At 36.4% G+C, this 27,941-nt stretch overlaps 3 protein-coding genes across 4 annotated transcripts in view; 2 read left to right on the forward strand and 1 right to left on the reverse strand.

Annotated features, from left to right (window-relative positions):
- The window catches only part of tnnt2e (troponin T2e, cardiac), a 296,670-nt gene extending 287,708 nt beyond the window's left edge, over positions 1–8,962 (forward strand). The window contains exons 1-13 of one of the 2 annotated variants that reach the window (XM_053508568.1): positions 3,834–3,853; positions 4,043–4,063; positions 4,261–4,281; positions 4,553–4,576; positions 4,890–4,911; positions 5,003–5,063; positions 5,257–5,373; positions 5,455–5,532; positions 5,649–5,762; positions 6,182–6,294; positions 6,414–6,504; positions 7,031–7,068; positions 8,772–8,962. In XM_053508568.1, the coding sequence (XP_053364543.1) occupies positions 4,895–4,911; positions 5,003–5,063; positions 5,257–5,373; positions 5,455–5,532; positions 5,649–5,762; positions 6,182–6,294; positions 6,414–6,504; positions 7,031–7,068; positions 8,772–8,817 (675 nt within the window). In that variant the 5' untranslated portion in view covers positions 3,834–3,853; positions 4,043–4,063; positions 4,261–4,281; positions 4,553–4,576; positions 4,890–4,894 and the 3' untranslated portion in view covers positions 8,818–8,962. Of the gene's footprint in view, positions 1–3,833; positions 3,854–4,040; positions 4,064–4,260; positions 4,282–4,552; positions 4,577–4,889; positions 4,912–5,002; positions 5,064–5,256; positions 5,374–5,454; positions 5,533–5,648; positions 5,763–6,181; positions 6,295–6,413; positions 6,505–6,709; positions 6,751–7,030; positions 7,069–8,771 lie in introns of those variants that run through there. The other variant, XM_053508567.1, reaches the window with a different exon arrangement.
- A 1,576-nt stretch (positions 8,963–10,538) lies between these two features.
- arl1 (ADP-ribosylation factor-like 1) lies at positions 10,539–14,097 on the forward strand. The gene is made up of 6 exons (XM_053508351.1): positions 10,539–10,691; positions 11,344–11,481; positions 11,583–11,664; positions 13,007–13,118; positions 13,207–13,385; positions 13,471–14,097. Exons 1-6 carry the CDS (start codon positions 10,688–10,690, stop codon positions 13,499–13,501), a joined length of 546 nt encoding a protein of 181 aa, XP_053364326.1. The 5' UTR covers positions 10,539–10,687; the 3' UTR covers positions 13,502–14,097.
- Positions 14,098–15,287: 1,190 nt separating this feature from the next.
- The window catches only part of utp20 (UTP20 small subunit processome component), a 31,670-nt gene continuing 19,016 nt past the window's right edge, over positions 15,288–27,941 (reverse strand). Inside the window, exons 31-62 of the mRNA XM_053508350.1 lie at positions 27,858–27,941; positions 27,687–27,774; positions 27,127–27,270; positions 26,971–27,024; positions 26,707–26,859; positions 26,422–26,577; positions 26,202–26,342; positions 25,863–26,000; positions 25,376–25,515; positions 25,206–25,294; positions 24,800–25,119; positions 24,553–24,692; positions 24,301–24,457; positions 24,116–24,214; positions 23,871–24,038; positions 23,623–23,789; positions 23,393–23,534; positions 23,086–23,202; positions 22,830–23,000; positions 21,800–21,931; positions 20,114–20,224; positions 19,942–20,021; positions 19,447–19,516; positions 19,161–19,343; positions 18,935–19,066; positions 18,677–18,809; positions 17,962–18,149; positions 17,775–17,846; positions 17,353–17,682; positions 15,987–16,113; positions 15,743–15,888; positions 15,288–15,667 (exon numbers count right to left, since the gene is read on the reverse strand). The exon at positions 27,858–27,941 is cut by the window's right edge and continues 61 nt beyond it. Of these exons, the coding sequence (XP_053364325.1) occupies positions 15,512–15,667; positions 15,743–15,888; positions 15,987–16,113; positions 17,353–17,682; positions 17,775–17,846; positions 17,962–18,149; positions 18,677–18,809; positions 18,935–19,066; positions 19,161–19,343; positions 19,447–19,516; positions 19,942–20,021; positions 20,114–20,224; positions 21,800–21,931; positions 22,830–23,000; positions 23,086–23,202; positions 23,393–23,534; positions 23,623–23,789; positions 23,871–24,038; positions 24,116–24,214; positions 24,301–24,457; positions 24,553–24,692; positions 24,800–25,119; positions 25,206–25,294; positions 25,376–25,515; positions 25,863–26,000; positions 26,202–26,342; positions 26,422–26,577; positions 26,707–26,859; positions 26,971–27,024; positions 27,127–27,270; positions 27,687–27,774; positions 27,858–27,941 (4,528 nt within the window). The 3' untranslated portion in view covers positions 15,288–15,511. The remainder of the gene's footprint in view (positions 15,668–15,742; positions 15,889–15,986; positions 16,114–17,352; positions 17,683–17,774; positions 17,847–17,961; positions 18,150–18,676; positions 18,810–18,934; positions 19,067–19,160; positions 19,344–19,446; positions 19,517–19,941; positions 20,022–20,113; positions 20,225–21,799; positions 21,932–22,829; positions 23,001–23,085; positions 23,203–23,392; positions 23,535–23,622; positions 23,790–23,870; positions 24,039–24,115; positions 24,215–24,300; positions 24,458–24,552; positions 24,693–24,799; positions 25,120–25,205; positions 25,295–25,375; positions 25,516–25,862; positions 26,001–26,201; positions 26,343–26,421; positions 26,578–26,706; positions 26,860–26,970; positions 27,025–27,126; positions 27,271–27,686; positions 27,775–27,857) is intronic.

Below are 27,941 nucleotides of genomic sequence, written 5' to 3' on the forward strand. Positions count from 1 at the left end.
AAATTCTAAATTATGATGTAATGAAATTCTAAATTGATTCCAGTCAATGTGGAATAGGAAGAAGTTCAAAGGTCAGCAATGTTATCTGAACTAATCTGAATAGACCTTTCATATGAATAATTACTATAATTATATATATATATATATATACTTGTATTCTTTCAAAGATACCAAAAATGTTGTCAGATTGTCTATAAAATCTTCGAGGATACATATGAGCGTGTATAAAATGCTGGCAATCAAATTAAACATGTTCTTGAAAGTGATGTTTTTACTGGTTTATCAGTTACTGCAGTCATAAACACTGTAGCCATGGCTGATACAGAAGATGTGTTGGAAGAGGAAGTACTGTAAGTATCATCATACTACTACATCATTTTTTATCACTTTATTTCCTGCCATAATATTTTCCTCACCTCACCTCTTTTTCTGTTTTCTTTCTGATGTGCTCTGATTCCACAGAGAGGAAGGTAAAGTTCACTTTTTAAAATCTTCCCTGCTTGATTTTGTGCCTATTAATTAACTATTATTTGTCTATTAATTAAGTGGAATTGTTTCCTTCAGAGGTGAAGCTTGATGTGGCTGCATATTCAGTATGTAGGTTAAAGCGATGGATATTATTGAGAAATATGTAACTGTTGAGAAATGCACATTTAGTGTTCTATAAATAGATTCCATCTCTGATTTTAAGAGATTTGAGTTTTTATCAACCGGCGCATAATACAGATGGTGTATAACATGTAATTCTAATCATAGTTAGCTCCTAAATAATTGACACTTTTTAAAGTTAATGTGTTTTTAGTAAATCTTCCTGTTTTAGTATACAAATATAAGGTAACTTTAGAATAGACAAATCAATTAAGTCAAGTCTATGATGACCTTCATATGTATATCAGGCAATGGCTATAAAAGAATATAAAAAAATCCCCATATCCAGGGTTACACAACCGTCGCTCCAATGAACCTGCCTTGACAGCACAAACTTTATTTTGTTTTCACAAAAAAATTTTTTAACAGGATTATTAAAGAGGCAAAAAATTATTCATGGATCATCTAGGTGCATTGAAAATCTCCAAAAATTGTGTGAGGGCTAGAGATTATGTTTAAATGTAGATTTGGAGATTTCGTGCAACCATATTCTCCAAATCTACAATTAGCTACAATCCCTATCTTAAAATACTATTTTAATTGCCTGGTCATTTAAGGCACCTAGGGTTCTTTGACTAGAACCATTTTTAATGTCTGATAAAGGAAAAATTTGATTTACTTGGCAACAAGCACTCGAGGTGGGTTTATTATCTGGAAAAATTTGGTTATACAGAAAACAAGATGTAATCCACTATTGTGGAGAATTAGCTATGTTTAAGACTTATGTTTTGTCTAGTGGTCCTGGGAACCTTTTTGAAATTCATAGCATAAAGGACACCAGGAAGTACCAGTTTTTTTATTATTATGAACCTTTCTGTCAGCTGTAGTGTGGCTGTTTTTCCAGAAACACAATGATTGAAAAAAAAAAAAAACATGTCCAAGTCCACACGCAATTGAATTGGACAGGAAAGGTGTGATGTGAAGAGATTTTGTACTGTTGAGTGTCTCAGATATCTTGTTCTGTACTCTCTTTTCATCAGTCATTATAGTCATATATATAGTCATCAGACTCTCATAATTCGGTTATGTTTAGAATGCAGGGTTGCAACAACTTTGACATGTGGGGATGACAATAATTATGAAATGTGGTAGTTGAGATGTAATATATTTTGATGGTGATGGATTGTGATTTCCTCCTTTAAAAGCATTTATATTTATGTTTATTCATATTTCCATTCTGAACATGAGCTTACTCAGACAAAGTTATCATTATAAGATCTTTACCCATCTTAACGAGGGGGCCAATAATTCTGCAACTGATTATGTAGTACACTCTGACAAAAACATATGCTTAAGGGACACTTTTTGTTCCTCCCTCAATCTATCATGAAGGTTTATATAGAACCTTTTAAGACTCCACCTGAGGGACAAAATGTACTGTAAGGGTTAAAATGTATTTAAATTATATATTTTGTATCGTAGTTACAGGAAGAGGGAATGTTCATGACATATACTGTACTTAAATTATATTGTTTGCAAATTATGAGATTTAATGCAATAAAAAATTATTAACGCTCATATCTCTGTGGATCTCTGCTCTGATGAAGTGATAAATAAATGCTGTTTACAGTTAAACAATTTAATATAGCCCGTGCCCTCAGTGCAACAACTTAACAATGTGTACATGCATTTATTGTTATGCATTTAATAGAAACTTCCCTTGAACAATCTTTGCAGATAAATTGATAATATATAAATAAAGTAATAATAAATATAAATCAATTTTACTATAAATTACTATAGAATATCTGCTTTTTGCTGTATTTATCTAATATTCCTATTTTTTTCTTTACACAGTTGAGGAGGAAATTGATGAAGAAGGTAAAGCTTTGGAACCAGTAATTTCTTTATTCTTTACATAAAGTTCAGGTAGCATTGTTCCATATAAAAACACATCTGCTTTAACAGTATATTCTATCATTATTTATTTTTCCTATAATCATATTATGTTTAAGATTTTTTTAAATACTCACTTACTGGAGTCTTATGGATCTTATTTTCTCATGGTAGTGCCTCCTCCGGAAGTGGAAGGTAAAGCATATGTTTTTATACTTTTTTCTATGCATTTAACTTAGTATGTTAAAACATTTGTATTTGCAATCATTCATTTAAAAAGTAAGTGGATCATCTTAAGTAATACAAGGTTTTATGACATTAGCCAGTCACCATTTATAATGGTGTTTTTTTATTATTATTACTCATCATGTTCACTTTCTGACCTCATCACATGCACATGTCACAATAGCACCATGGCAAGAAATTGGAGGTAACTTCGCATGAAGACATTTTTGTAACTATACCATTTTCCAAGAATTTTATTGCTAGTTAGGCAGTTTAGGAGAGAAACTTAAATTAGATTTAAGTTGATAAATGCTTTTACACTGCCTGGCCAATAAATAAATACATTATTATTATAATTATTATGATCATTATTATTATGATTATTATTATTATTATTATTATTATTATAATGATGATGATGATGATGATGATTATTATTATTGTCAATTATAATTTATTATAATTGACAGCCTTTAGTTTTGATTACTGAGGACAATCTGGTGGTCAGCTGATATGTAAAAATGATTCCTCATTTTCCTAGATTCTTTTGGATGTCCTAGATGTCATCTTTTACCATTAGACTATCCTGGAATATGCCTATTCCATCAGGGAAGAAAAAAAAACCAATTGACAGGATAACCTGGTCATTCAGTCCAGTCAGGTCCTTAGCTGGCTTCATTTCATTGCCACATAACATTTCTGAGTCTAGACCTGGCCAAATGAAGAAACCCCAGATCATACAACTGAACTCATCAGACCCAATGGCCTGTTTTCATTGCACTAAAATTCAATTTTTATGCTCCCTAGTGAATTGAAGTGTGTGTTCAAAGCTCTTATTTTCACTATAACACATGGTTGTGATTTCTTCTGTTTATTTAATTTTTCTTAATGATGAAACTTGATGAAAGTGTTTAAGTAACCCAGTTGGTAATTTCAAATCTCCTTAGTTGTTTTTGTGGCTTCATGTAAACCAGTAAAATGACTCTTCTGAAATAGCAATTTTTTTGACCAGGCAGTGTAGATTCCTGTTAAACTAGAATGTAACCAATTTATTAAAATTTCTTTTTAGAATTTCTTTTTAGTCTGTATTTTCACATATATTGTTTTTATATTTACATTACAGAACCTGAAGTTGAAGTAGAAGGTAACACCATAAAGATGCATTCAGCTTCTAGTCCCATTTTCATTACATAGTAATCATAACACTGGTATTGTTTTCTTCAAAAGTAGAGCATAACATTACAGTGTGCAAATTTTTTTATCTTTGAAATTACATTTCACAACTGCAAGAGTCATATGCATTTTTTTGCCTTTTTTTATGTTTTCATATTAGAACCAGAACCCGAAGTAGAAGGTAATAGCACAGTGATGCACTCACCCTTCTATTTTCTTATTTTTATTACACAGCCGTCACTGACAATGCTTTACTGTCTTGTATAACAGTATATAGTTTATTAAAATATGTGTTTAAAGAATAATAATTTTATATATATAATACAGTATGTATGTACGTGTGTATCTTATATTCATTTTTTTATGTTTTTATATCAGAACCTGAAGCTGAAGTAGAAGGTAACAACACAGCTTTTTTAATCATCCCAAACCCTAGAATTCTAAGCTTAAAATATTGTTTAATAAAGTCTGATGATACAGAACAGATACAACCTTTTAACTTTGTATTTTCCATTTATATTTGCACACATATCTATTGAAATGGACAATAACTTTATTTCTACTGCTTATTCTGGAATTACTATAATATCTAACTATCTACATGTAACTGTTTTTTATACATGAATATTTTTTAAATGCACAATGTTTTTTTTTTTTTTTTAAACACTAGCCCCAGTTGAGGAGGAGGCCACAGGTAATTCAGCTTGTTTGTTTGTTTTTTCAATGTGCAACCTAATCTAACAGCACTACATTAAATAGCCTACATTTTAATTATTATTATTATTATTATTATTTTAACATTATGGACATTAACAACATTATTAAAATTATGTTAAAAGGATGAGTATGTTTTTTAAATTGGTAAAATAAAATATTGTCAACAAGAAGTGCCTAATAAACACATCTTTTATTCCGTTTAGACCTTCAGTATGACTCAGTCAAATATATAAATTATGCATGTTCATTTCACTGGTTTAAACTAATGCTAGTCTCATTGCTTGCTTTAGATGAGATGAAACCAAAGCCAAAGTAAGGCTTTCTTTTTCAATTATTTTAATAATTTCAATTTTGACATATTTAGTTTAACATATGTAGTCATTAAAATTTAAAACTGTTTTAGGATTTTCATGCAAAACATTGCGGCTCCAAAGATGCCAGAGGGAGACAAAGTGGACTTTGATGTAAGTTTGTTACAATTTAATAATACTTTATTTTTTTTTACTAATCCAAAATAGTTAATAGATGGTTGAGCAGATTCATTCCAAGGTTAAATTTGGATTAAGAAATAGACAATAAATATAATACCTTTAATTGTGTGTGTGTGTGTGTGTGTGTGTGTGTGTGTGTGTGTGTGTGTGTGTGTGTGTACAACAGGACATTCACAGAAAGCGCCAGGAAAAGGATTTTGCAGAACTGCAGTCTTTGATCGAGGCTCACTTCATTCAGAGGAAGAAAGAGGAGGAAGAGCTCATTGCTCTGGTTAACAGGATTGTAAGTACACCACAACTCCAAGACTACTTACTGTATGGCTAACGTTAGCAAGAAAACAGTGCTCTCTTTAATTGTGTGCAGGAGAAGCGCCGTGCCGAGAGAGCAGACCAAGTCAGGATCCGGACAGAGAAAGAAAGGGAAAGACAGGCCCGTCTGGCAGTGAGTGATACCTCATCCAGCCAATCACATTTGACTTACATTTCAGGAACCTCGGGGAGAAAAGAAGGAAAGAGACAGGCTTATGAATGATTAAATCTGTTGACTGTTCTTCCTAGGAAGAGAAGGAAAGGAGAGAGCAGGAAGAACAGAGGAAGAAGCAGGATGAGGATGCAAAGAAGAAGAAGGTTCTCACCAACATGACGCACCAGTACGGTGGGATACAGCAGAAGGTCAGAATTACAGAAGCAGTAAAAATGGTTATTTTTATGATGGCTTAATATTGCAGGTTTGTGTAAGGTGTTATCGATTCAGCATGAGGTTCAGATATAAATGTGTAGTGCTTGCGTTTAGTCTTGCAGTTATCCCAATCATTCATTATATTTATAGACTTGTATATTCTGATAGATAATGAATTATGCAGATGAAGAGAAACTGAAACTTTAATTGAAAAAAGGTAAAATAGGAAATAAAAACAATTCCTCGCTTTATGCCATGATGTATGTGGCTCAGCCGATTATACCTTTATTATTTTCATCACGTTTTAGTTCTTGGCCCTTCCACCATCTAATGCTTTTGATATTAAATTGATGTCAGATCTTTTCACTTTGAAGTAGCCTGTGTAACTTATTCTGACATTTCTTCCTGACAGATGGAGGGTCGTAAAGGGGCAAAGAAACAGACTGAGAGGGAGAAGAAGAGAAAGATCCTGGCTGAAAGAAAGAAGCCACTCAACATCGACCATCTGTCTGAGGATAAATTGAAGTGAGCCGTTGCCCTCTGACTCTCTCGGGCACATGGAGAGATTCGCTTGGTGGCATGTTGAGCTCTCAGATCAGGTTTAGAAAATGTCTGATGTCTGAGTGTGTTGCTTGATTCCACAGAGAGAAGGCCAATGAGCTGTGGCAGTGGATGATGGAGCTGGAAGCTGAGAAGTTTGACCTCTGTGAGAAACTTAAGAGACAGAAATACGATGTAAGTGCTTTATCTATCTTATCATGAGTTTTATTTGCATCATACTGTGGTATGCTTGAATCAATTATGATTTGAAAAGATGTTAAGAGATACAGGGTTATCACCAGTCACAAGCTGGAGGAAAAAAATCTGACTTTTATCCAATTTATAGCAATGCACACAGGCGTCATTGGCGTGCCTGTCTAAAATTGTTACTTGCTTGCAGATGACTCTTCTCCAGGCCCGAATCAATGAACAGCAAAAGTTGTAAGTAGTTGGTTGTGAGAGCATTGACCTCACTTTTGTGTAGCCTGCTGTCAATCACTCTGGTCAGACTTCATATCTCGGGTCTGGAGGCTTGCAGGATGGGTTGTGGCTGGTACAACCAAGATGAAAGGCAGGTGTAAATGGTAGGGTTGGGTCGGGGCAGCTTCTCAAGCACATGCGGACATCCTTGGATCCACAGGTTCCCTCCTTGATGTTATCGGCGATACTCGTGTTGTCTTTTTTTTGTGCTTAGCGAGGCTTCCATATGTGTCCCTTACAGATCACTCAGCTTCTGGCTCGTGTCAGGGATCACCAGAGGTAAGTCTGCTGAGCCATACTGGTCACTTTTTCCCAGTGATCAAAGGGCTGTGGGTCGCTAGTGGAAGCTAGTCACTAATGCTGTGTAGTGCATATGACGGCTTTTATTACAGGTTCTCAGTTAAATTTAGATTCACGCGTGCATTACACGTGAACATACCCACAAGCTCTGAGACCACTAGATGCCCCGAGGAGAGAGCTCGGAGCATGTGATCCAGCTCAATCCCCAAATCAAGCTGAAGGGGAAAAATCTTTAGGATTGTACATATAATCCTAATATGACCAGTTTATTGGCTCCTTCACTTTCTGCATTACTGTTCCTTCTAAAAGATTCAGATTTGCTGTATTAGCATATATTAAGCTAAGTAGCTCAACTAATTTAAAATATTCACAGTTTTAACAGCTCTATACTGTAAATAATAGCCATTAGAAAGTCCAGACATTTAGATTTGTTATTTGGCCAAAGGGTAAGGATCTTCAGGTGAAACGGTAAGTTTAAAGTAAGAGACTAATCTAATTTTTAATGATAATAATAATAATCATAAAAATAAATGAACAAATAAATGGCTTATAAATAGTTCATAATTGGACATAATGACACAAAGTTGTTCTGTTGTCTGTATGACATACTGTACAGTGGTGTGTGTGCAGTTTTTGCATGTATACATATTAATTTGGTTTTGTGTTTTTGTCATGGGTGCATCTAATCTTAACACATATTTTATTTCTACTATTTCACAAAATGTCTCACTAGCGATAAAGACCTAATGGTTAAAATTAATAATTAAACTTGATAAATTGTGTATCAGGGATAGAAGGCTGCTTATTTATCTACAGTAAATAAGGTCGATTCCTCATACTCTTTTTTGTAACATTCAGTTAAACACTGTCTGGCTAAAAAGTCACCATTTCAAAAGGGCCAAATTACTGGGTTGCATCAAGTCCCAAAAACAAAGAAGAAGATTTGAATCACTTGAACTGATTTAAGAGCTGTCCAAACACCGTCCAAATTTGTGAAGGAAATATGGTCAGAAAAACATCTTGAATGGAGATCACTTATATGTTTAGTAAAGATGCATGGTAAAAAAAAAATTTTTTTTTTTAAATGACAGTATAAATCATAGCTATGTTTCATAGTGAAAGCACAATGTTATTAGAATTCACAGGATTGGAATTAAACAGCCAGAAGAAAATCTCTTGTTAGTGAGTCTAATCAGAAAAAAAAACACTTACATTTACTAGGGAGCATAAAGATTGGACTTGGGAGCAATAAAAAAGGGTCATATGGACTGATGAGTTCGGAATAACCCTAAAGCAGAGTCATGGGTGATCGGGGTAAGAAGGGAAAAGCATAAAGTGATGCATAGTGCCCACAAGCCTTTCGAGGCAGAGTTATGATCTTGGGTTGCTTCAGTTGGTCACTTGAGGACCTCACACACAAACTGACCACCACATTGTGCTTTGCAACCACAGCTGAAGGCGGTCAATGCAATGTTGAAATGTGCAATTTTTTTTTTTTTTTTTGGCCAGGCAGTGTTGACCTGTTTTAGCTTTAAGACAAATATGAAAGAGCCATTAAAACATATGTTTAAATACTTTTCATCCATTTAAGTGTCTTTCTCAGTCACTGCTCAGTTGTTGCAGTTCTTAGGGGCATTTCCTGAACATGATAAGTAATTATAGATTTATTTTCCTTTTTGCAGTGCCAAAGGTCGTGGCAAGGGCAAGATGGGTGGCAGACTGAGGTAAACACCCCTCCACCTGCGGTGCACCAGGAATCCAGAGGATTAAATCCGTGCCGTTGCAAAAGTTTCAACAATCACGCTGTACTATTGTATTGTTTGCCAGCACACGTTGCTTATATAAAGACAGTAAAGAGATTTTTTTTGTTGTATTGCTTGTCTCCCTGGTTCTTTTTTGATTTCCCCTCGCAGTGTGTTCATTATGGAAATGCACCACAAACTAGGAAGCCCTGGATATGTGCTGTGCCGTTTTCTTTTTAATGATAGATACTGTTCTTAGACACACATCTTCAGCATCTGTTAAAGCAAAGCCTGAGTCTAAAAAGTTTTTTTGGAGGTGAAAATATTTAAGGTATCCGTAGGGGACTATCCTTAGCAGCAGAATGTATTGTGTGTGTTACTGTTCAAACACATAGAATTTCTGGTTATGTACAGTAGATTATTAGTTTCATCTCCTCTACATTCATCTTTATGAGAATAAGTAATTATAATGTGATGCCATGGTCTATTATACACCACAGATGATATATAAAGTAAGGATAAACTGATTTTAGAACTAAAATAAATTAATTAAAAGCACACCAAACAATGAAGGTAACAACACACACCATGCTATAGCACATGGATTTGTCCTCAGGGATCAATCAACTGCTATATAGGAGATGCAGTTATCTATGATAGTTATCATTTTTTTATTATTTAAAAACCAGACTCATTTACAATAGTAAATAATAATATAGTTACAAATAGTTATTAAAGGACTTCAACTAAAAACAGAAAAGAAAGATTAAAATCAGGCAGCACAGTGGCGTAGTGGTTTTCCGTGTCTCTCCGTGGTTGGTGGGTTTCCTCCAGGTAACTCGACTCAGCACATGTGTGAACTGAAAACCATTCCGGGTGACTACATTGTGAATCTAATGAAAAAATGCCATGAGTGTGCCAAGCGGTCATCAGATCTAAATGTAGCTGCTTTGGACAATCTAAAATAGAAAACATATTCTGAGTTGTTTGGCAAATTTTTTTACCTACACAATACCTTACATAGTTTTGATGTCTTCTATATCAGTGTACAATGGTGAAAAAAATAATTAAGAAAAACCACTGGAAGGTGTGACCAAACTTTTGACTGGTAATGTACATGATTGGAGACATTCATAACCTCATGAATCATAACGTTTGACTCAAAATATTTACCCCATTTCATTTGTACAAGGTTAATAATACTTGGTACAATTAAATGAGTAACAGATATTTTAGAACAATTTACAAATCCACTTTTTCTAAATATTATGGGAAGATTATTAAGGAACATCAGTTTATTAACGTAATATTACAATAGTACTAGAATACGATTTACGCCCTAATGAAGCTGTGTAGCTTATTGAAAAGCTGTCTTATTAGTATTCACCACTTGAGAGCGCAATTTTACTTTTTTAATGCAGAATAAACGGACTGTGTTGTTGTTATTAAGGCTGGTAAATAATCTTTTTAATATTAAAAACAAAGCAAAACAGCAACCGTTAGCTGAAATAATTTAGCTTATTTAGTTGTTTGTTTTAAACAATAGTGCACAATAGTCGTTTAAAATTATATTAATGTATTTATTTATTGTTGATGAAGAAACGAATCTAAGACCGTGGATAAAAGTCTAGTTTTTGGTACAGTGTAGACGTCAAATTACACGTTATCTGATTTCTATCCCATATATACGATCGGGTACACGGAAGTAAAATCATAAAGATCGGCGAACTGCGTCACCGGTACACATCCTTTTTTGACACGTCATTTAAAACTTCGAAGACGGAAACGCTTATCACGAAGCCTAAGGTTGCTGCTAATCTCTTCTCCGCAGAGAGCCCAGGGCATTTAATTAAAAAATGGGTAACTTTATTTTTATTTATTATTTTTTTTATTTTACATGTGTTGTTCCCCGAATATGGGATCATTTGACCTCAAGTAGAAGGCATGTTGAGATTGGTTTGGCGCTATTAGATGATATGCTAACAGAGCTAGCGTGTTGCCGAGGTGATGTAAATTCCTGTTGGTTCTTACACCAGTTCAACGATAAAGAGTTCAGTGCTTTCCTAATGTGTGTTTTATAAGTCACATTAAACGGTACGATTCTGCGTTAATTGCGTTCTGTTGCTGCTTAAGTAAAGAACATCTAACGTCGTGCTGTGGGCAGTGTAGCATGCTAGCTAGTGTCTGATTCATTCTGTTGTAATTGCTGTTTACCCAAATAATTTTTTTCTTAATCTAACCAGCTTAGTTTATAAAAAAAGACATAATATTTTTTGATATATTTGTAATAGTTTTTTAATATGCTTGTATGACGCATAGGACTCAATCAAGTATTGACATTCATTGATTTTAAGTATTAATAATAATAATAATAATAATACAATATAAAGTAATATTTAAAGACAGGATGTAGTAAGTAGAAAGACATGTGGATAAGAGAACTGTTCACTTCCCTGATGCTGTTTTTATTTGATTAAATGTTCATGAACAATTGTGATTCGTTTCCTCACAGGGGGTTTCTTCTCCAGCTTGTTTTCCGGTCTCTTTGGCACGAGAGAGATGAGAATTCTTATCTTGGGTCTGGACGGTGCCGGAAAGACTACGATCCTCTACAGATTGCAAGTTGGAGAAGTTGTCACTACCATCCCCAGTATGTTATTGCGACACTCAGAACAATTACCAATTTCAAGCTGTAAACCAATAACCGGTCAGGGAACATGCTTATATAACTACTTTGCTTTCCAAACACAGCTATAGGGTTCAACGTTGAAACTGTGACTTACAAGAACCTGAAGTTCCAAGTCTGGGACCTTGGTGGACAGACAAGCATCAGGTAAGAAGCATGTGTTTACCTTGTTCTGTTTCTGTTGCTGCTGTTCTAGTAAATGGTCTTACTGGTAACCTGAAAATGTTATTATTAAAAATATCCTGAGAGTTTGTATGGAAAACACTAAACACTAAATCCTGTATTTGATTTCAGTTATTGAGTAGTTCTGGAAAGGGACTGGATTCAGGGAAAAAAAAAAGATATATATATATATATATATATATATATATATATATATATATATATATATATAAAATTCAGATTGTTTAATTTTGTTTTTATTCTGTAAAGCTGAAATAGTGTGAGGTTGGTAGTGGTTAGCAGTGTCGTCTTATACCTCCAGGGTCCATGTTTTATTTCTCGTTTTGGGTCTGTGTGCATGGAGTTTGAATGTTCTCCCCATGCTTGGTGGGTTTCCTCCGGGTACTCTGTTTCCTCCCACAGTTCAAACACATGCAAATTAGGCTAATTGGCTTACCAAATTGCCCGTAGTGTATGTGAATGTGTGTGTATATATGTGCGCGCACTGTCTCCTGTGATTGGCACCAGGCCCCCCCTTTGTATACAGTACAAAGTGGTGAAGATGATGAGTAAGAGAGTGAAAATATGAAGTTCTAAATCAATGTTACTTAGATATTGCCTTATTTTCTGTCTTAAAACACACTCTTGTCTGGAAAATAATGCTGCAAGGATTTTTGGTTGTCTCTTTATAAAGACTACCGCTGGGTGCATTCCTAATCAGAAAGTCCTTTTAAGTTAAAACAAGGTCTACCTGATTTGTTCAAATCAACAAATTTTTAATATTTTGACACAAATTGTATATTAATTTATACTGTGATATTTAACTATTAAATGACCATGTGTTTTTAAATCAATTTATATAGACTGACACCATATAATTGGACAAGTGAATTACTTAAGAGGATGTTTGCCAATATTTAATTATTAACTCAAACTTGTAAATCAACAAAAAACAAACTGGTATAACTGTAACAGTTGTAATTGTAATAACTTGCAACTTTTTGTGATTAAATAACTGTACAGGTCCAGATTTCTATTTGATTACTTGTGTAGCACTTTTAACCTTTGCAAAGAATTAAACCCTATGTTTTAAACTTCTCCTTTTTCCTTAAGAAGATGTTTAATGTTTTTCTTTTTAGACTAAAAATAGCCAGAGGAGTATTTAATTTTTTTGGCATGGGTTACCTAAAATGAGAGCTCCTGCATGCAAGCACACAGCTACAGCTCCTCTGATTCGCATCACTTAGTAACAGTAGTTAATTTAAATTAGAGATGTTTTGCCTGATTAACATGGGAATCACAGTAGTGTAACGTTTGTGTTTCCCAGGCCATACTGGCGGTGCTATTATTCCAACACAGACGCCGTGATTTACGTGGTGGACAGCAGTGACCGTGACAGGATGGGTATCTCGAAGTCTGAGCTGGTGGCCATGCTGGAGGTAGATAATGATAATAATAACTGTTTATATAACTGGATCGCGCTGCCTCACCTAGATGTGCTGTCATTAATGTTGTGTCTTCCTGCAGGAAGAAGAGCTGAAGAAAGCCATTCTAGTTGTCTTTGCCAATAAACAGGACATGGAGCAAGCCATGACGCCCACTGAGGTGGCCAACTCCCTGGGGTTACCTGCACTCAAGGACAGAAAGTGGCAGATCTTCAAGACATCTGCCACTAAAGGAACGGGCCTGGATGAGGCTATGGAATGGTATAGATTTTCTAATCATGTGTTTTTACAGATGGTAAGGTTTTTGTTTGAGTAATAAAAGGTTTGTTTGCTTTTCTCTGTGCAGGTTGGTGGAGTCTCTAAAGAGCCGACAGTAATTGCACTTGCACCACTCCCTGTAAATACATCTGCATCTTTTGACTTCTTGTTAAAAGACTTTGGTGCCCTTTGGACCAGTGACTGCATTCCCTTTTTTCCCTTTACATGAAGGCGTTTTTCTTGTAGTCTCTCCTTCAAATGAAGCTGCAGTTACAAACCATTAGGGCATCAGTACAGCCTGAAAACTGAACATCTACTGGTTTCCAGTTTATATGGACTCTGCACAAGGTCTGGACAGCAGTCCTATAGTTGTGCTGATTCATCCATACTGACGCCAGTTAGACCTGTCCTTCCTGTAAGACTTGTCCACTACATTGGAGTACCATTATTATAGAGCTTCTGTTCTCATCTGCCCCCCCCCCCCCTTAAGCTTGCTACCAGACTGTTGAAAGTCTCTTCCTTTTTTCCTTTGAACAGTTAATCAGTTCTGCGACTTTGGTATCTAACCACACTTGGGTATTTTAGTGGGTTGTTTATTTAAGACTAATCATTGTTTGTATGCAGTGGATTTGTCATTACGTATTTATATACAAGCATGTACAGTGAACATACTGCTTGTTGTGTTAACACTGAAATAAATCTGGTATTAACAATGTTTTGTTGTACCACAGTGGAGAAGTATAATCAAGTAATGCCCAACCCATTTTTTTGGTGGTGCAGTGAAATCAGTCATTGTTAAGTTAATTACTAATGAGTAATCAACAGCATAATTTCAGTTACACTGATTCTTTTGTGCACACGCCTTCATTTTTATAGTTAAAATTTAAATATTACTGGTTCGATTGTATTGTCTCTGCAGCCTACCATATGTGTGGAACAGGGTGGTGTCTTTTCTTTTAAAGTCAAAAGGAAGATGAAGTCTTCAGCCAGCTCTTTTCATTGCTACACCATTGAGTCATGAAGGTGGCAAGCAAAGTTTTGGCTCAGAAGGTCTAATGCATTCACTTGCTCATCAAATTATATATTTCCTATTTGTAAGGTCACATTACAAAATATTTGCTTTCATGTGTATTACTAACATCAGCCTGTTAGTGCACAGGATTTATTTTGGCATCTTTAATGTATTTTTATCTTTAGGTGTATAGAGGAACTAAGAACTGCCAACCATTAATTACTATAAACTGTGCATTCTTTTACCATGATCAGACAATCAGATTTTAGATACTGTATATTACAGTTGTCCTATAATCATCAGGATTAAACCTCTTCCCAGGATTTTATCCTAAAGAGGAAAAATCATTTTAGTTACATAGCACAACTATTTTGTGTGACAATTTATTACCACACTGATTAAAAATTGATTTTATAATAAAAAAAATTGTTGGAATTTAAGGTGGTGAAAGATTGCTGTTCCTCTATAGTCTGACAGGTGGAGCACTCTAAGCTATTGGTTCTTAACCTTTTTTTTTTTTTTTTTTACATTTTCTCTGCTCTACCACGCACACTTCAATAAAGTTAAGGATTGTAAGTATTGATTAGTTAAATTGTGTGTGCTGGGAGCTGAGAAAGCACTAAAATTTGAGTGATGGTGGTCTTTCAAAACCGTTTCAAAACTATTCACACATTGGCTGGAAGCAAAGCATCCTGTGTGATAGGAGCAAATTATTTGTGAATTTTGTTTGGAATTAAATAAATAAATTAACAATATTCAATCGAGATATTTATAAAATCTTATTTTTTTAAAAATTTCCTCTGTTCATTTGAAAACCTTTTTTCCATTTATAATTACTATATTAGCATTTATCTGGATTTCACTGTACTTAAAGAAAAAATACACAGGAACAATAAGGCTGATCTTATCCTTGTTTGAATCCAATATGTTTTCTTTGAATAAAAAACAAAATATTGTACATTTAACTGCGCAACTCCACACAGCAATACAGTTGTTACATATAATGCAACAGCATCCAGGTAACACTTGCAGCTAGAAATCATGATGACTAGCTACAATCACTCTCTCAGTTCCAAGGGCAATCTGTGTAAAATTAAAAGATTTAGCATGAAAGATTTCACTGAACCATAGCCAGGTCTCTGAGTGAAGTGCGTTTGCTTTTCTTTGCTTTGTGTCCTGGCCGTAAAAATTCAATTTTTCTTTTCTTTGCCTCGGTTTTCTTCTGGTGCTTCTTGATCTTTTTCCTAGCAGCAATGTCAGGATTGGCCACAGCCTAAAAAACAAAAGAAAATAAGCAATCATAATATACAGACTGTTACAATGAGCATGGTTTTCCTAAATTACACACCTGCAGGGCCTTGTGTTTCTTGCGTGAGGCTCGTCTCTGTGTGGCCTGCTTCTGTACAGCAGCAAAGGCAAGCGAGAACTTTTCAAGACCCACTAGCTTCTTCAGCAGCTCGATGAGCTCCTGGGCCAGGTTCTTCAGTGTTGGGTCTGAAAGAATCACACCAGATTAGAATAATCAGGAAATGAAAATTTTCTAAACAAATAACACACTGCCCATGAGTGGTAGGAATAAAAGTTAAAGAAACCTTGGTCTGCATATGTGCTGTCCAGTTCTCTGTGGAGCGGAGCAATGATGGTAGTCAGGTAGGGGCCGAGACGCTCTTTGCCCAGATCAACAGCCATGGCTCCCAAGAACTTAAAAACGCATGTTCTCTAAGAAAACATTAACAAAAACACTTTCAGTCACCACCAACGACAAGAGTCGTCAATTGTCGAAATGTGGTCCGAATATGGATGCAGCAGTACACCATATGGCCAAAAGTACCCGAACATCACACATGCTGAACATGTATTTATAAAGGTAATTCGGGTGTCCACAAATTTATGGCCATGATTGTTTGTCACAGAATTGAACACTTTTAAAAAGGAGATAAAAATGGGTGTATATAAATAGTCATAGTTCCGTGACATATAATTATAAGCAAGTGCGACTTTCTGTTGCAGATCCTTTGTCGCAGCATATCCAAATATGCATTATGCATCATATACATCACAATGATACTGAGAATTTTGTAGGTTTTCATAGACATTTTCACAATAGCCTGCATTTTATAACCGACAATAAAAAGAAAACTGAACACAGAAGTGTGGGCTTATTTTCTCATGTCAGATGCAAAGACAATGCAGGAGTTATAAACTATATCAACTTGGTGATGGCTAAAATTATTAATACAATTAGGGCTGCATGATTTGTTTAAAAACAATAATTATAAAATAACAATAAAATTTACCATTTAGTATTAAAACATTTTTCTCGGTTAACAGCACAAATCAACAGGATGTTGGCAGTAAATTTTTATTTACCACCTTAAAAAGTATTTAAAAATATACTTTAAATTATTGAAAAAACTACATAAATTCCTGACTATGCATCATGCACCTGGAGGCTTTTGCGATTTAATACTTGCTCTGGTCTGTATTGTTAAAAGCGCTATATAAATAAAATTTAATTGAATATTGCGATTTTGATTTGTATGTGATTAATAGTGCAGCACTAAAGACAACATATGCCATGTGTTGTAGTTCTCCCTGTGGGCAAAACAAGTGATGTCACTAACTGACATACCGCCTATCAGGCTGAACAGTTAATTAAAATCAGCAGCTTTAGTTAATGAATGGAACAAATATGTGGCAGGACTTTTCATTTCTGAAGCCGGAGTATCCGCCTCTGCACAAAAATGGCTTAAACCAGGGAATTCCCAAGTAAATTGTGAACGAGGCATATTTCTTTACTTGATTTCTGGAAGCATTTAAGCGGGCCTGAACTGAGTGTGAGACACCAGAGTACGGACAATGTTTTTTGACTGTTGTAGAGCAATTTCATTGCACAAGGTAACAAATTCTTACCTTGATTGTCATTATTTATATATATAATTTAACTTGATAATATACCTTCATTGGCACTTTGGGGGTGTTTGCTGCCTCTCTCTTAGCAAGCAGTGTGAGCTTCCTAATCACCCAGAGCAGGGACGGTGGACGATTGTCATCATGCTCCTCTATAGTTTGCTGCTCCTGCTCATCCTCCTCATCTTGCTCCTCTATAATCTGCCCTTCATGCTGCTCCTCCTCTTCATCATCCTGCTCCTCATCCTCATCTTCGTTTTCCTCTTCTGTTTTTTCCACAGCAACTTTTTCTCCTTCTTTTTCATTTTCCTCCAACATGTCAGACTCTGGTGAAATAAGATAGATCACCTTGGCCACGAAGAGTAGGTTCTTGATTACCTGTAGACAGTTATAATATATCAACCCATTACTCAGCATTACAGCTGACAGCTTCTAGCTTGTGCTTAATTTACTTTAGGGAGATTTCCTACCTGCTCTCCAGCAGTGACGTCCAGGTACTTGGACTGCAGCTGGTGACAGAATGATAAGACGAGCTCCCTCATCTAAAAGTGAACAGCGGAAAAAGTTGACAGAGGTCAGGTTTGAGCATCTGGTATGCTGAATGATAGCACTCTACCCTGTGGTACTGTTAAGACTTTAAAAATTAAAGACTCTCACCCTCTTGTCCAGGCTGGTTGAGAGGAAAGAGGAGGCCACAGGCTGGGTGTTTTGAGGGGCTTTTCTTTCAGAGTGCCACAGAGATAGCAGCTCTTCTGGTTTCTGAGCACCAAAAAGCAGGCCAAAGATTTGAGAAGAAGTCAGCCAAACCCAGGAGTGAGGATAACGCAGGTGAGCTTCAATGTGACCTGGGAGATTAAATAAGGGTAAAGATTACATCAGAGTTCAAGAGTTTCATATAATCTGGAGTGTATTCCTGAGCCAAGGTTCACTTTATTTCAGGGCTTAAAGTAAAAAAAATAGTTGTATGACTTAAGCTATAAAACTAATATGTTCCGTTTTTAGACAGGACTGACTTGTTTTTCACACATCCCAGAAACAAACTATGAGATATGAGAACATTCTTTTAGAGTGACACAAATTTTGCCAGAAATTACTTTGTAAGGTAGCAAAAATGTAAAACTCTTGACCTTTAGCTGAAATGCTCTCAAATTGTCAATAACGCATACCAATACCTAAGAGGACAGATCGGTCAGAAAAATACTTTACACTTAACACATGACATGACGCCTCATTTTGCATTTTATCCATTGACCCGTATCTTACTTCATGAAAACAAGCCTACAGAAACAGGCTGCGCAGACAAAATCGGTCCTGCATGTAAATGTGGACAACAAAACATGCAAATGACCTCTGTGTGTATGTGGATACCTACCCCAGATGCTAGAGAGAGTGTCAGCTGGTTTGTGGAGTTCCAAAAAGCCACAGTGTTTGATAAGTTTAGTAATGAGGGTGAGATAGTAGAAGAGTAATCTGTCTGCAGCCTTCTCGTTTTCTTCCTCTTCGATCTAAACCAAAAGTACAGAATTGTACATGAATTACAGAATCCCATTTGGCTTGCATACATTCTATTCATCACTTATGACAATATAGACCACGCAGTAGCAGGATTATGTCACATTGTAATACTCACATCTTCAAAGTTGGTAATGTGGATTTCCCTCTCTATTACAGGCAGCAGGGAATCCAGTCTGTGGCCAAACCCTTCACCTTCTGCTTCGACAAAAAGCCCACAGACCTGAGCACCCAATCTTCGTAGTGCCACCTGCAAATATATACAAGCACAAAAAATTTACATAACCAGTTTTATAAACACATCCACCACTCACAGTCTTTAAATTGCTGCGTTTTTATCTCACCTTCTCTCCAGTCAGCCAACCATTGACCAATGTGAACATGGAGTTCTGGTGCTTCACGTCCAACTGATCCAGTAATGACTTGATGGCTAGAGAGGCCATTTTCTTGCAGCGGGCTGAATCATCGTTGACCATAGCCAGAGAAAGAGGCACAAAGAAAAGTCCACAGTGCTCCAAGAGAAGAGGCTGCACACAAATACACAAGCACCAACCAAAAATAAGCCCACACATTAGGTCGAGATTAAACAGAAAGAATAGATATCTAAAAGTCCATAGAGTGAGGTGATACCTGAGGGAAGGTTTGGAAAATGAAGGCCATCATCTCGAGGGCAGACTGTCTCCCTGTGTCATACTCATATCTGCAGAAATCAGAAACGCATCATTACTTTCACACAACACACAACATTTTCTCTTTAATTCTTAAACAATTTTTTAGCAATATATTCAGCAGAATAAATCAAAAGAACTAATTTGGAAAAACTAAATCCTAACGAATACATCTTAATTGTCTTCTAGTAACTAGTTTTCATAGTAAAAGCCACACCCCTAAAGGATATGCATGTGCATTGCCAAGGAATGCTTGAGCAAGAGGCAGTGATCCCTGAATTAAAGTCAACTGGCCATTCCTGTTTGCCATTACTGGTTACATGGTACTGGTTCCTGTGGATCACTTGTGACTGAGAACATTCTAAGTGTCTTTGAAATGTAGAAGGTAAAAATCACTGGCAATATACTTTATTGGTCTTAAAAGTCTAATGATTACATTACACAGCAAACTACTTACGTAAGTTGAGCAACAATAAAGTCAAAATGATTTCTCAGCTTTTTCCCAAGTGGATAATCCATTAGATACTTCAAATAAATCTGAGAAAATAAATGTAAACATAATTAAATGACCATAATGATAATGATTAGGATGATAATAAAAATCGTCCTGGAGGACTATCATTACTGACCTGCCTACAGCGGACGCGGACCTGCTCATTCGAGCCATTGATTGACAGTTTTGCAACTTTTTTCATCACCTCCTCCATCTCTGGTACCACCAGCTTCTTGGAAAGGATCGCCTAAATGCACAGAGCATACCAAAAATAAATTTGAATGAAGCGTGGAGCTACCTTTTGAACCTCTTTATTTATTTATTTTATATCAGGGAGTTTTACCTCAAGACTCTCATGACTATCTTATTACAGAACTTGCATTGAGATTTCCGTTACATTGCTAACAACATACATGTTAACAACATGTATATAATCAATGTTACGGATACTTTTGTCTTGAACTGAATGAATTTATTCAATCCAACAAAATATCAAAACACTAAATTAAGTTTTTTTTTTTTTTTACTGTTTGCTAGGCAAAGGTGTAGATTTTTACAGACAGCTGTTTATAATAATAATAATTAAAAAAAAAAAGCATTTAACCAGAACATAGAAAAAAAAAAACTTGGTATGCAGTCAATGCTACAGATCAGAAAAACAAATTAAAGCAAAATTAATTTACACATTCATTTACATAGCGAGTGGAATTAATTTTTTTATTGTTCTATTACATCTATCATAACAATTTAACTATGTTATCTTTCTGAGTGAATTGTTTAAATTCTTAAATTCTTATTCATACAAAATGTTCCTGGATAAGCACAAGGCCTGTGTGTAAGTACGACTAAGGGTGTGTGTGTGTGTGTGTGTGTGTAGCTAACAATTAAGGGATGTTGACAGATTATGATGACGAAGAATGGCTTTGGTAACACAGGAATATAATTATGTATGGAAATAAGAAGTATGAGGATCTCTGATAATTTATGTGTGTTCTGAATGATTCATGTGTAGGTCCTTAAACCCTTTTGGTAAGAGAAGCTTTAGCTAGTAATGTAAGCTAAGAGGTCATGAGACAGAGTGTTTCTGTTCTAATAAAATATTCATAGGAGCACATTCAAGTCTTTCTTAGTTACCTCTTGTTTTACAGCTGAATCTCCGCCACAAACTCAACCAGGCCAAAAATGATATAACGTAGCTAACATTACTGTTTCCATATAGACTCTACATAGACTATAGATTCTATATAAACTACTAGTCAAAAGAAACAGCTTTTATTTCCATGGTCTTTTCTGATTTTTCTCTTTTTTCTACATTGTAAAACAATGCTGAAGGCATCCAAAATATGCAAAAATGTGTCTGCTACTTATGCTGTGTAAAGCCTTCATAACAGCTCTAATCTGAGATGCTGTTAATTGGTGATTTTTGAGGCTGGTAACTCTAAATGAACTTTTCCTCTGCAGCAAAGATAAGTTTTGGTCCTTATAAGAGCTAATTTCATCATGGTGCTTGATGTCTTTTTGCAAATACTGTTCTTGCAAGAACTATTCCAGAACAGCTAACTTTCATGTTTTAAAATAACAACTAACAATTGTTATTCACATAATTCCATATGATATTTCATAGTTTTTAAATCTCCAGTATTGTTCTAGAATGTAAAAAAAACACTGAACACACACAAAAAACACTAAATGAAGTGTTTATACTGATGGATAAACGATTGCCTTTTCCCAGAGTGTCCCATTAAGTATAACTGCAATGAGTGCAATACGCATATGAGATTAGTTCAAAATCATGCAATTTTTTATTCATATCTAAACATACCTTGAGCAAGCCGAATGCAGTGGCTTGACGGGAATTATCATAGATGTCCTCTTCAGCATATCCCAGCAGCACTTGCAACTGTGTATTAGAGATGCAGTTTTTCTTCACACACTTCACAAGGACTGTGATGACCTAAACAAAAAGACAAAAAAAAAATTAAAAACAAAAAAAGTTTCTGCGTAATTGATCAGAAAGTCCTGGGTTCAACAAGCTACAACTATTGGGCCCTTAAACTATGCCAGGTGTCGACAACCCAGTGGTCGACAACCCGCATGTGACTCCGTCATCCCTCTTCTGTGGCTCCCTGTGGCTTTGGAAAATAAATAATGAGTATTTCATTTAATTTTTTTACATTGTTACATTAGTTTTTAAATGTTATTTCAAATTCGAAGATTGTGGTAATCTTGTAACATTAAAATAAAACATGTTAGATTTTTTGTTTCTCAAAATACGCGTTACAGCTGGCAATGTGCGACACCCACACGATTATACATAAATAATCCTTTTTTATTCCGGGTGACAGCTCACTGCACACTCCAGTACACGCAATAAAAGGATGATGTCACACAGAAGCAGACAAAAGCATTTCTGGTTTGCTGCAGGTGGATAATTTAAGTGAGGACTCAAATAGACATTGAAAATTTTATTTAAAAGTAACCTTCAACCCATCGTCTTATTTTTCGGATTTCAAAATGTTTTTTGTTGCATGCAGAAATAAAATTTCGCTCTATCTGTAGCAGTTCATTGATTTCATAAATGCAAAACACTGAAGTTTTTTCTCCAAAGCATAAAGTTAAAAAAACAATATATGCAGTGCTATCTAAACTAGGCCCTCAACCCCTTGTTCACTCCAAGGGTGCTATATTACGGCAGACCCCGCACACTGACCATGACGTCCTAACAAGCTGGGATATGCAAGAAATTGATTTATTGTGCTGTGATGTATTGTAAATGTGACAAATAATGACTTTTTCCAAGCAAAATGAATTTAATCAGCAAAATAAATGTGTATGTCAGCAGGTCTGTGCACCTTGAAGCAGTTCTGGACGAGATGGAAGTTTTCTCCATGACCTGCACCTGCTTTAGCGTAGTCCTTCAGCAGGACAAACAACTGCTTGGTGAGTTGCTCTGCATTTTGCTCCACTGCAGGAAGAGGAAACTTTAGGACCCAGATGAAGGCCTGCAGAGACTCCGTGATCACCTACACACACACCAAAATCATAGGGTTACGTATAAAAATTAAAACACTTCAACAATTCACCATAAATTAAACGAATGGGACAGACCTTGACATGCATAGAGTTGAGACAGTCCACCAGAAGAGGGACAAATGGATCCAACATCTCCCGTACAGATGGTATAGAAGAATTGACCTTGGAATTTTTCAAACTTCCATGGAGCAGCTATGTGTGTAAATAAATATTCACAAATATTATCATTAAGTAATGTTATTTAAAAAAAATGTCAAGCAGCACTAAAGGTATTCAGATTGTAACAATTCAACAGGATCTAAACTACTTAAATTAGAATGTGTGGACATTCATTATACTTCATAAAAATTAAAGATCTACCAAGTGATGTTTGTGATCTTACACTCAGTCCAGTGTCCACTAGGATGTGCATGTTGGTTTGGCGGTTGAGGGCCACCTTTGCTCCACCTCTCTTTGGGGTAGGGGGCAAGAGCAAGCAGCTGGGAGGTGGCAGTCGGGGGTCTGGTGGAAGAGCAGCCTTCTGTCTAAACCACACAGATACAACATGTTACTTTAACTGAACTACAGAAAATTACTTTCTGATTTGCATGCGTGTGAAAGTAGGAGACTTACTTGCTCTTGCTGGTGATAAGCGGCAGGCTCTGGCTGACGAGGCCGTGGCTCAGCAGCAGAATGGACTCAGGGGTCATGCTCTGGTTCAACAGAAGGCCTGCTACGACTCTCCTCAAAACACTGTGCACTCGCCGGGACACCTTCAGGCTGGCTGTCTTCTCCAAAATCTAACAGTCATACACCAGTGTAGTCATTCAGAATGTGTTTACAAGTTTGTCCACAAAAACAACAACTGACTGCCCACTTGCCTCTTTGAGTGGAAGGATGAGTTGTGTGACCCTCTCCTGGCTGCAGAACTGAGCCAAAAACTCGTACGAGTCTGAGCTCTTGCTGTGACGCGCCTCCATCACTTTTGAAACTATACCCCTGATCCCCTTCTCCTCCGCAAGAGAACCAAACAGCTCATTGTTGAATATCTGAGAAAGATTAACATCGTCAGTCATCACACACTTTCCACATATACGCAGAATATAGCCAGAACAGGCTTACTCACCTCTATCAGAGTGTCCATGCAAGGGTCTAGCTCTCCGGCTTTTAAGGATGGTTTCAGGATTGAGAGCAGATGGTAAACAGTGAATGTCAATACATGGATCTGAAAAACAGCATTAACAAATTAATGTTTCAAGCAGAAACTGGTTTAGGTTTAGTTACCTGACAGGACAGTTATGTTGCTTTTACCTGGTAGCCCTTAACAAGGACACCCTGCATCTCTTTGAGAAGATATTGCAGGTAATGATGTCCAAGGGCCTTAATGATCTTGATCAGAGTGCTTCGAGCTACATCTCGGATCTCCTGAAAACGGCTCTTTAGGTGGACACACACTTTGAGGAGTACCCTGTGTGCATATAAATAGTATGCTACTCAAAACTGCCTTTATCTGTAATATTGTAAGCTTCTGACATACAATTCTAACATGTGCAAAGTACACACCCAGGCAAGTTGGCTTCCATCACTTCCTGAGGAAGAGTCTGCATGAGCCGGATCATAGCAAAGGCAATGGGCACTCTTACCACCTCCTCATCCTTTACTTCCTTCGATTTCACAGTTTTATGCTCATCATCTCTCTTCACCTACACACGATCATATTTTATTAGCATTTTGTACACTGCTAGCATTAGTTACAGACAATCAACATGCCTAAGACACTAAAACTCAAACTGAAAAAAATAACACTAACCTTAGCTATTAGGCATTTATGTAGTCTGGGCAAGATACTTTGAGTGACAGTGTGATGAATGGATGAGATGAGAGCCTCCAGTTCCTCTTTACTCTGTGGAAGGCCACTGCTAACAACAGGGGGTCCTTTCTTTGGCTTAGCCTCTGTGCTTCCTTTGGGTTTGGTGGAATCAGCATCACCAACACCATCACCAGTGTCCATTCCATCTGTCTCTGTAGCAACAGCATCATTGGTCTCCATGCCATCCTCCAAATCACTTTCATCTGAATCCATGACTTCTGCTTGCTCCTCTTCTGCTTCTTCATTTATAACAGTTGGCTCTGAAATAAAAAGTAAAGTGCATCAAAAATGAACCTAAAGCAAATAGAGATGCTAACATAGGAGCAGCCTTATTCCCTAGACTTACCATCTGCCTTTTTGTTCTTGGTTGCCTCGATTTCTTTGCTCAGACTCTCATGGTCAAAGTGAAAGGCTTCCAGAATAATCAGCAGCAAACTGTATAATGGAGGAGTTCAACAAGGTTACTCGTATTTACATTAACCTTATGATTCTCACAGTTACAGTACTCGTACTAACCTTACTGCCAGCTTCTGCTCAACAATTCCTGTTTGGAGCACATGGATAAAGTGCTTGAGGTAGTAGAGGTATTTAGACCAGGTGAGGCGCTTACACACCGCTCCAATAACTTCAACTGCTGAGGAAGTCATAGACTCATGCTGCATAATAAAAGCAATTAGACCGATAGCAGACAATGAATTAAGGTAGTATAACTAAAATTATATGTACACTGTTTTGCTTTTAATTAAAACACTTTATTGCATCATAGCCTATGACCTATGACTGGTGTAAAACTTTTTTTTACCCTAATATCTTAATACCAGTTCTTAATATTTGAAACATAAAAATTATTCTGAACTGCAGTTTATTTCATTGTTATAGATGTCCTTATATAAGAAATAATAAACACTGGTCATCCAATTAAAATATTTTCCATGATCATGATAAAAATATTATTCGTTATTTATTTATACCTCTAGATTGTGATTACTTTAAGTGTCACTACCTTGAGAAGTTTCTCATCAAACAGTGCAATCATGGCATAGGGCATGATGTAGTTCTGCATGGAGCGGGAAGTCATCACCACTGTGCCCTCTGTGAGCTGCTTGGCAAACCTCCTGAGTGCTCGTCCCCTGCGATGTACCTGAAATCAATGAACACACCCGAAGACATATTTTGGCCATCAATAAGGATTACAACAAGATTGCCGCAAGAGATCACATGGCATTTGTGACGACATCTTTTTTTGTTACCTCCATGAAACTTAAAATGATATCATTGAAGTTGATTTATTTTTCCATTATTAGTTTTATTTTAAAACAGAAGAAAATAACTCTGCATTTACCTGAATGTGTTTCACGTTCTCAAAAAAGTCTGACTCAGGATCTGTGTAGTTTGTGAGCTGCACCAGGTCTCGGAATTCTGAGCGACTAGGAAAGGTTTTCACCAGACAGGCCAGGACTGAAGTGTAATCACTCCTCACGCTCTGTGGAGAACAGGACAGGCTCAATGATGTGTGCATGTGTATTCTTTTGGCTCAACCTTAATCATATAAGTGAGTCTACCTCTGTTTTGCTCTTCAGCCCTTTCCTCACGGCATCCAACACAGTGTACTGCACAATCTCTTTATATTCCTGCTCAGGGCAGCCCAAAGCAGCCAGCTGTGTAAGTATAGCTGAAAGACACAAAGTGGCACTGTCTGCCAGAGACATGTCGCCAATCTTTAAAAAAAAAAAAAAAAAAAAGAAAAAAGAAAAAAAGATTAAACAAACATTGGATATGGTTGGACATATGGATTTTAATAGAAAACTCACACAAGTGTAGCCATTTAAACACCCTCTTTTACTTACTTCAAAAGAGTGAAAGCAGTTGTGCATAATGACCATGAGATATCTCATGTCTAGTGTGTCCATCTCTTCGATGCGTTTAATTGCCTTCTGGAATGCCATCAGACGCACATCAAAGTGAATCACATCTAGATGGCGACTGTCGAAAGCATTAAGCTGGAAAGAAACAAGAGAAGAGAAAATGCGAATGAGTGGGAGAGGATGTCACAGAGTAACAAAACAAAAAACAAATTAAATATTGCTCTCTGATGTGTAATGATCTACTACCTGTACTGCAACGTCAACTATGTACTCCAGTTCGTTATCCAGGTCACACAGAGTCTGCAGATGAGAAAAAGGCAGACAAACATGCAGTCAGTCGAAATTGGTTTACAGTAAGGCTGTGAGTCGAGATGTAAAGCTAGATGGTACATAGTATCTGACCTTGAAGATCTCACACAGGACTTTACGGCATGGCTTGTTGCGTACGATGGAAAAGAGTTTACTAAGAGGCTTCAGGAACACACTGTGCTCTGAACACTGTTTCAACAGGTTCTGCACTGTGCTCAGAATGTCCAGCTCTGTCTCCTGTACAAGACAAAAACAAACATCCAAAGTATATTTTAAGAAATCCACTAAAATAATATATATAGTGGTAGCCAAAAGTATGAAAACAACATAAATATTTGTATGATTGTATGATTGCTCTCCCTATGCACAAAACATGTGATGTCACTAATTAGTTCGAGCCTGTCTGTCTGTCTAATGATTGTAACAAATGGATGGAGTCATCTCTGTCCAAAAATGGCTAAAACTCAGGAATTCTAAAGTGAATTGTAAACTCTTGTGAATTGTGAACGTTGATGGTTGTATAGCCATTTCATAACACAAAATAACTTATTATTTTTAATGAGAATGTTATTAAAGCACTATTGTCTCAATACTTTTGGCCACCAATGTGCAGCCTACCATGCTTACACTACTGTAAAGGATAAAAATAATACCTCAGCAATCTTAGGTTTGTGGAGGTACGGGAGCAGCAGACGGATAAGTGTTGAGCTCTGTTCCTTGTCAGTGACAAATCTACTGATCCTGGAACAGAATAATAAAAATAAGTGACTTTATACAATCAAATAAAATCAACCCAAAGTTTCAAGCAGCAAAGCTAGGCATACTTGGAGAGGATGTTAAGCTCCTTGCTAACTTGTGCTCTGAACTTCTTCTTCTTGAGGCGATCGGAGTTGCGCACAACTGCACCG

The sequence above is a fragment of the Clarias gariepinus genome, chromosome 12 (assembly GCF_024256425.1).
Source record: "Clarias gariepinus isolate MV-2021 ecotype Netherlands chromosome 12, CGAR_prim_01v2, whole genome shotgun sequence".
In the NCBI taxonomy this organism is placed as follows: domain Eukaryota; kingdom Metazoa; phylum Chordata; class Actinopteri; order Siluriformes; family Clariidae; genus Clarias; species Clarias gariepinus.

Excerpts from the sequence above, each read along its gene's own strand:
- arl1 (XM_053508351.1), top strand. Across the intron at positions 11,482-11,582 it reads AGTTGTCACTACCATCCCCA|CTATAGGGTTCAACGTTGAA; the intron begins GTATGTTATTGC and ends TTCCAAACACAG. Across the intron at positions 11,665-13,006 it reads GGTGGACAGACAAGCATCAG|GCCATACTGGCGGTGCTATT; the intron begins GTAAGAAGCATG and ends TGTGTTTCCCAG.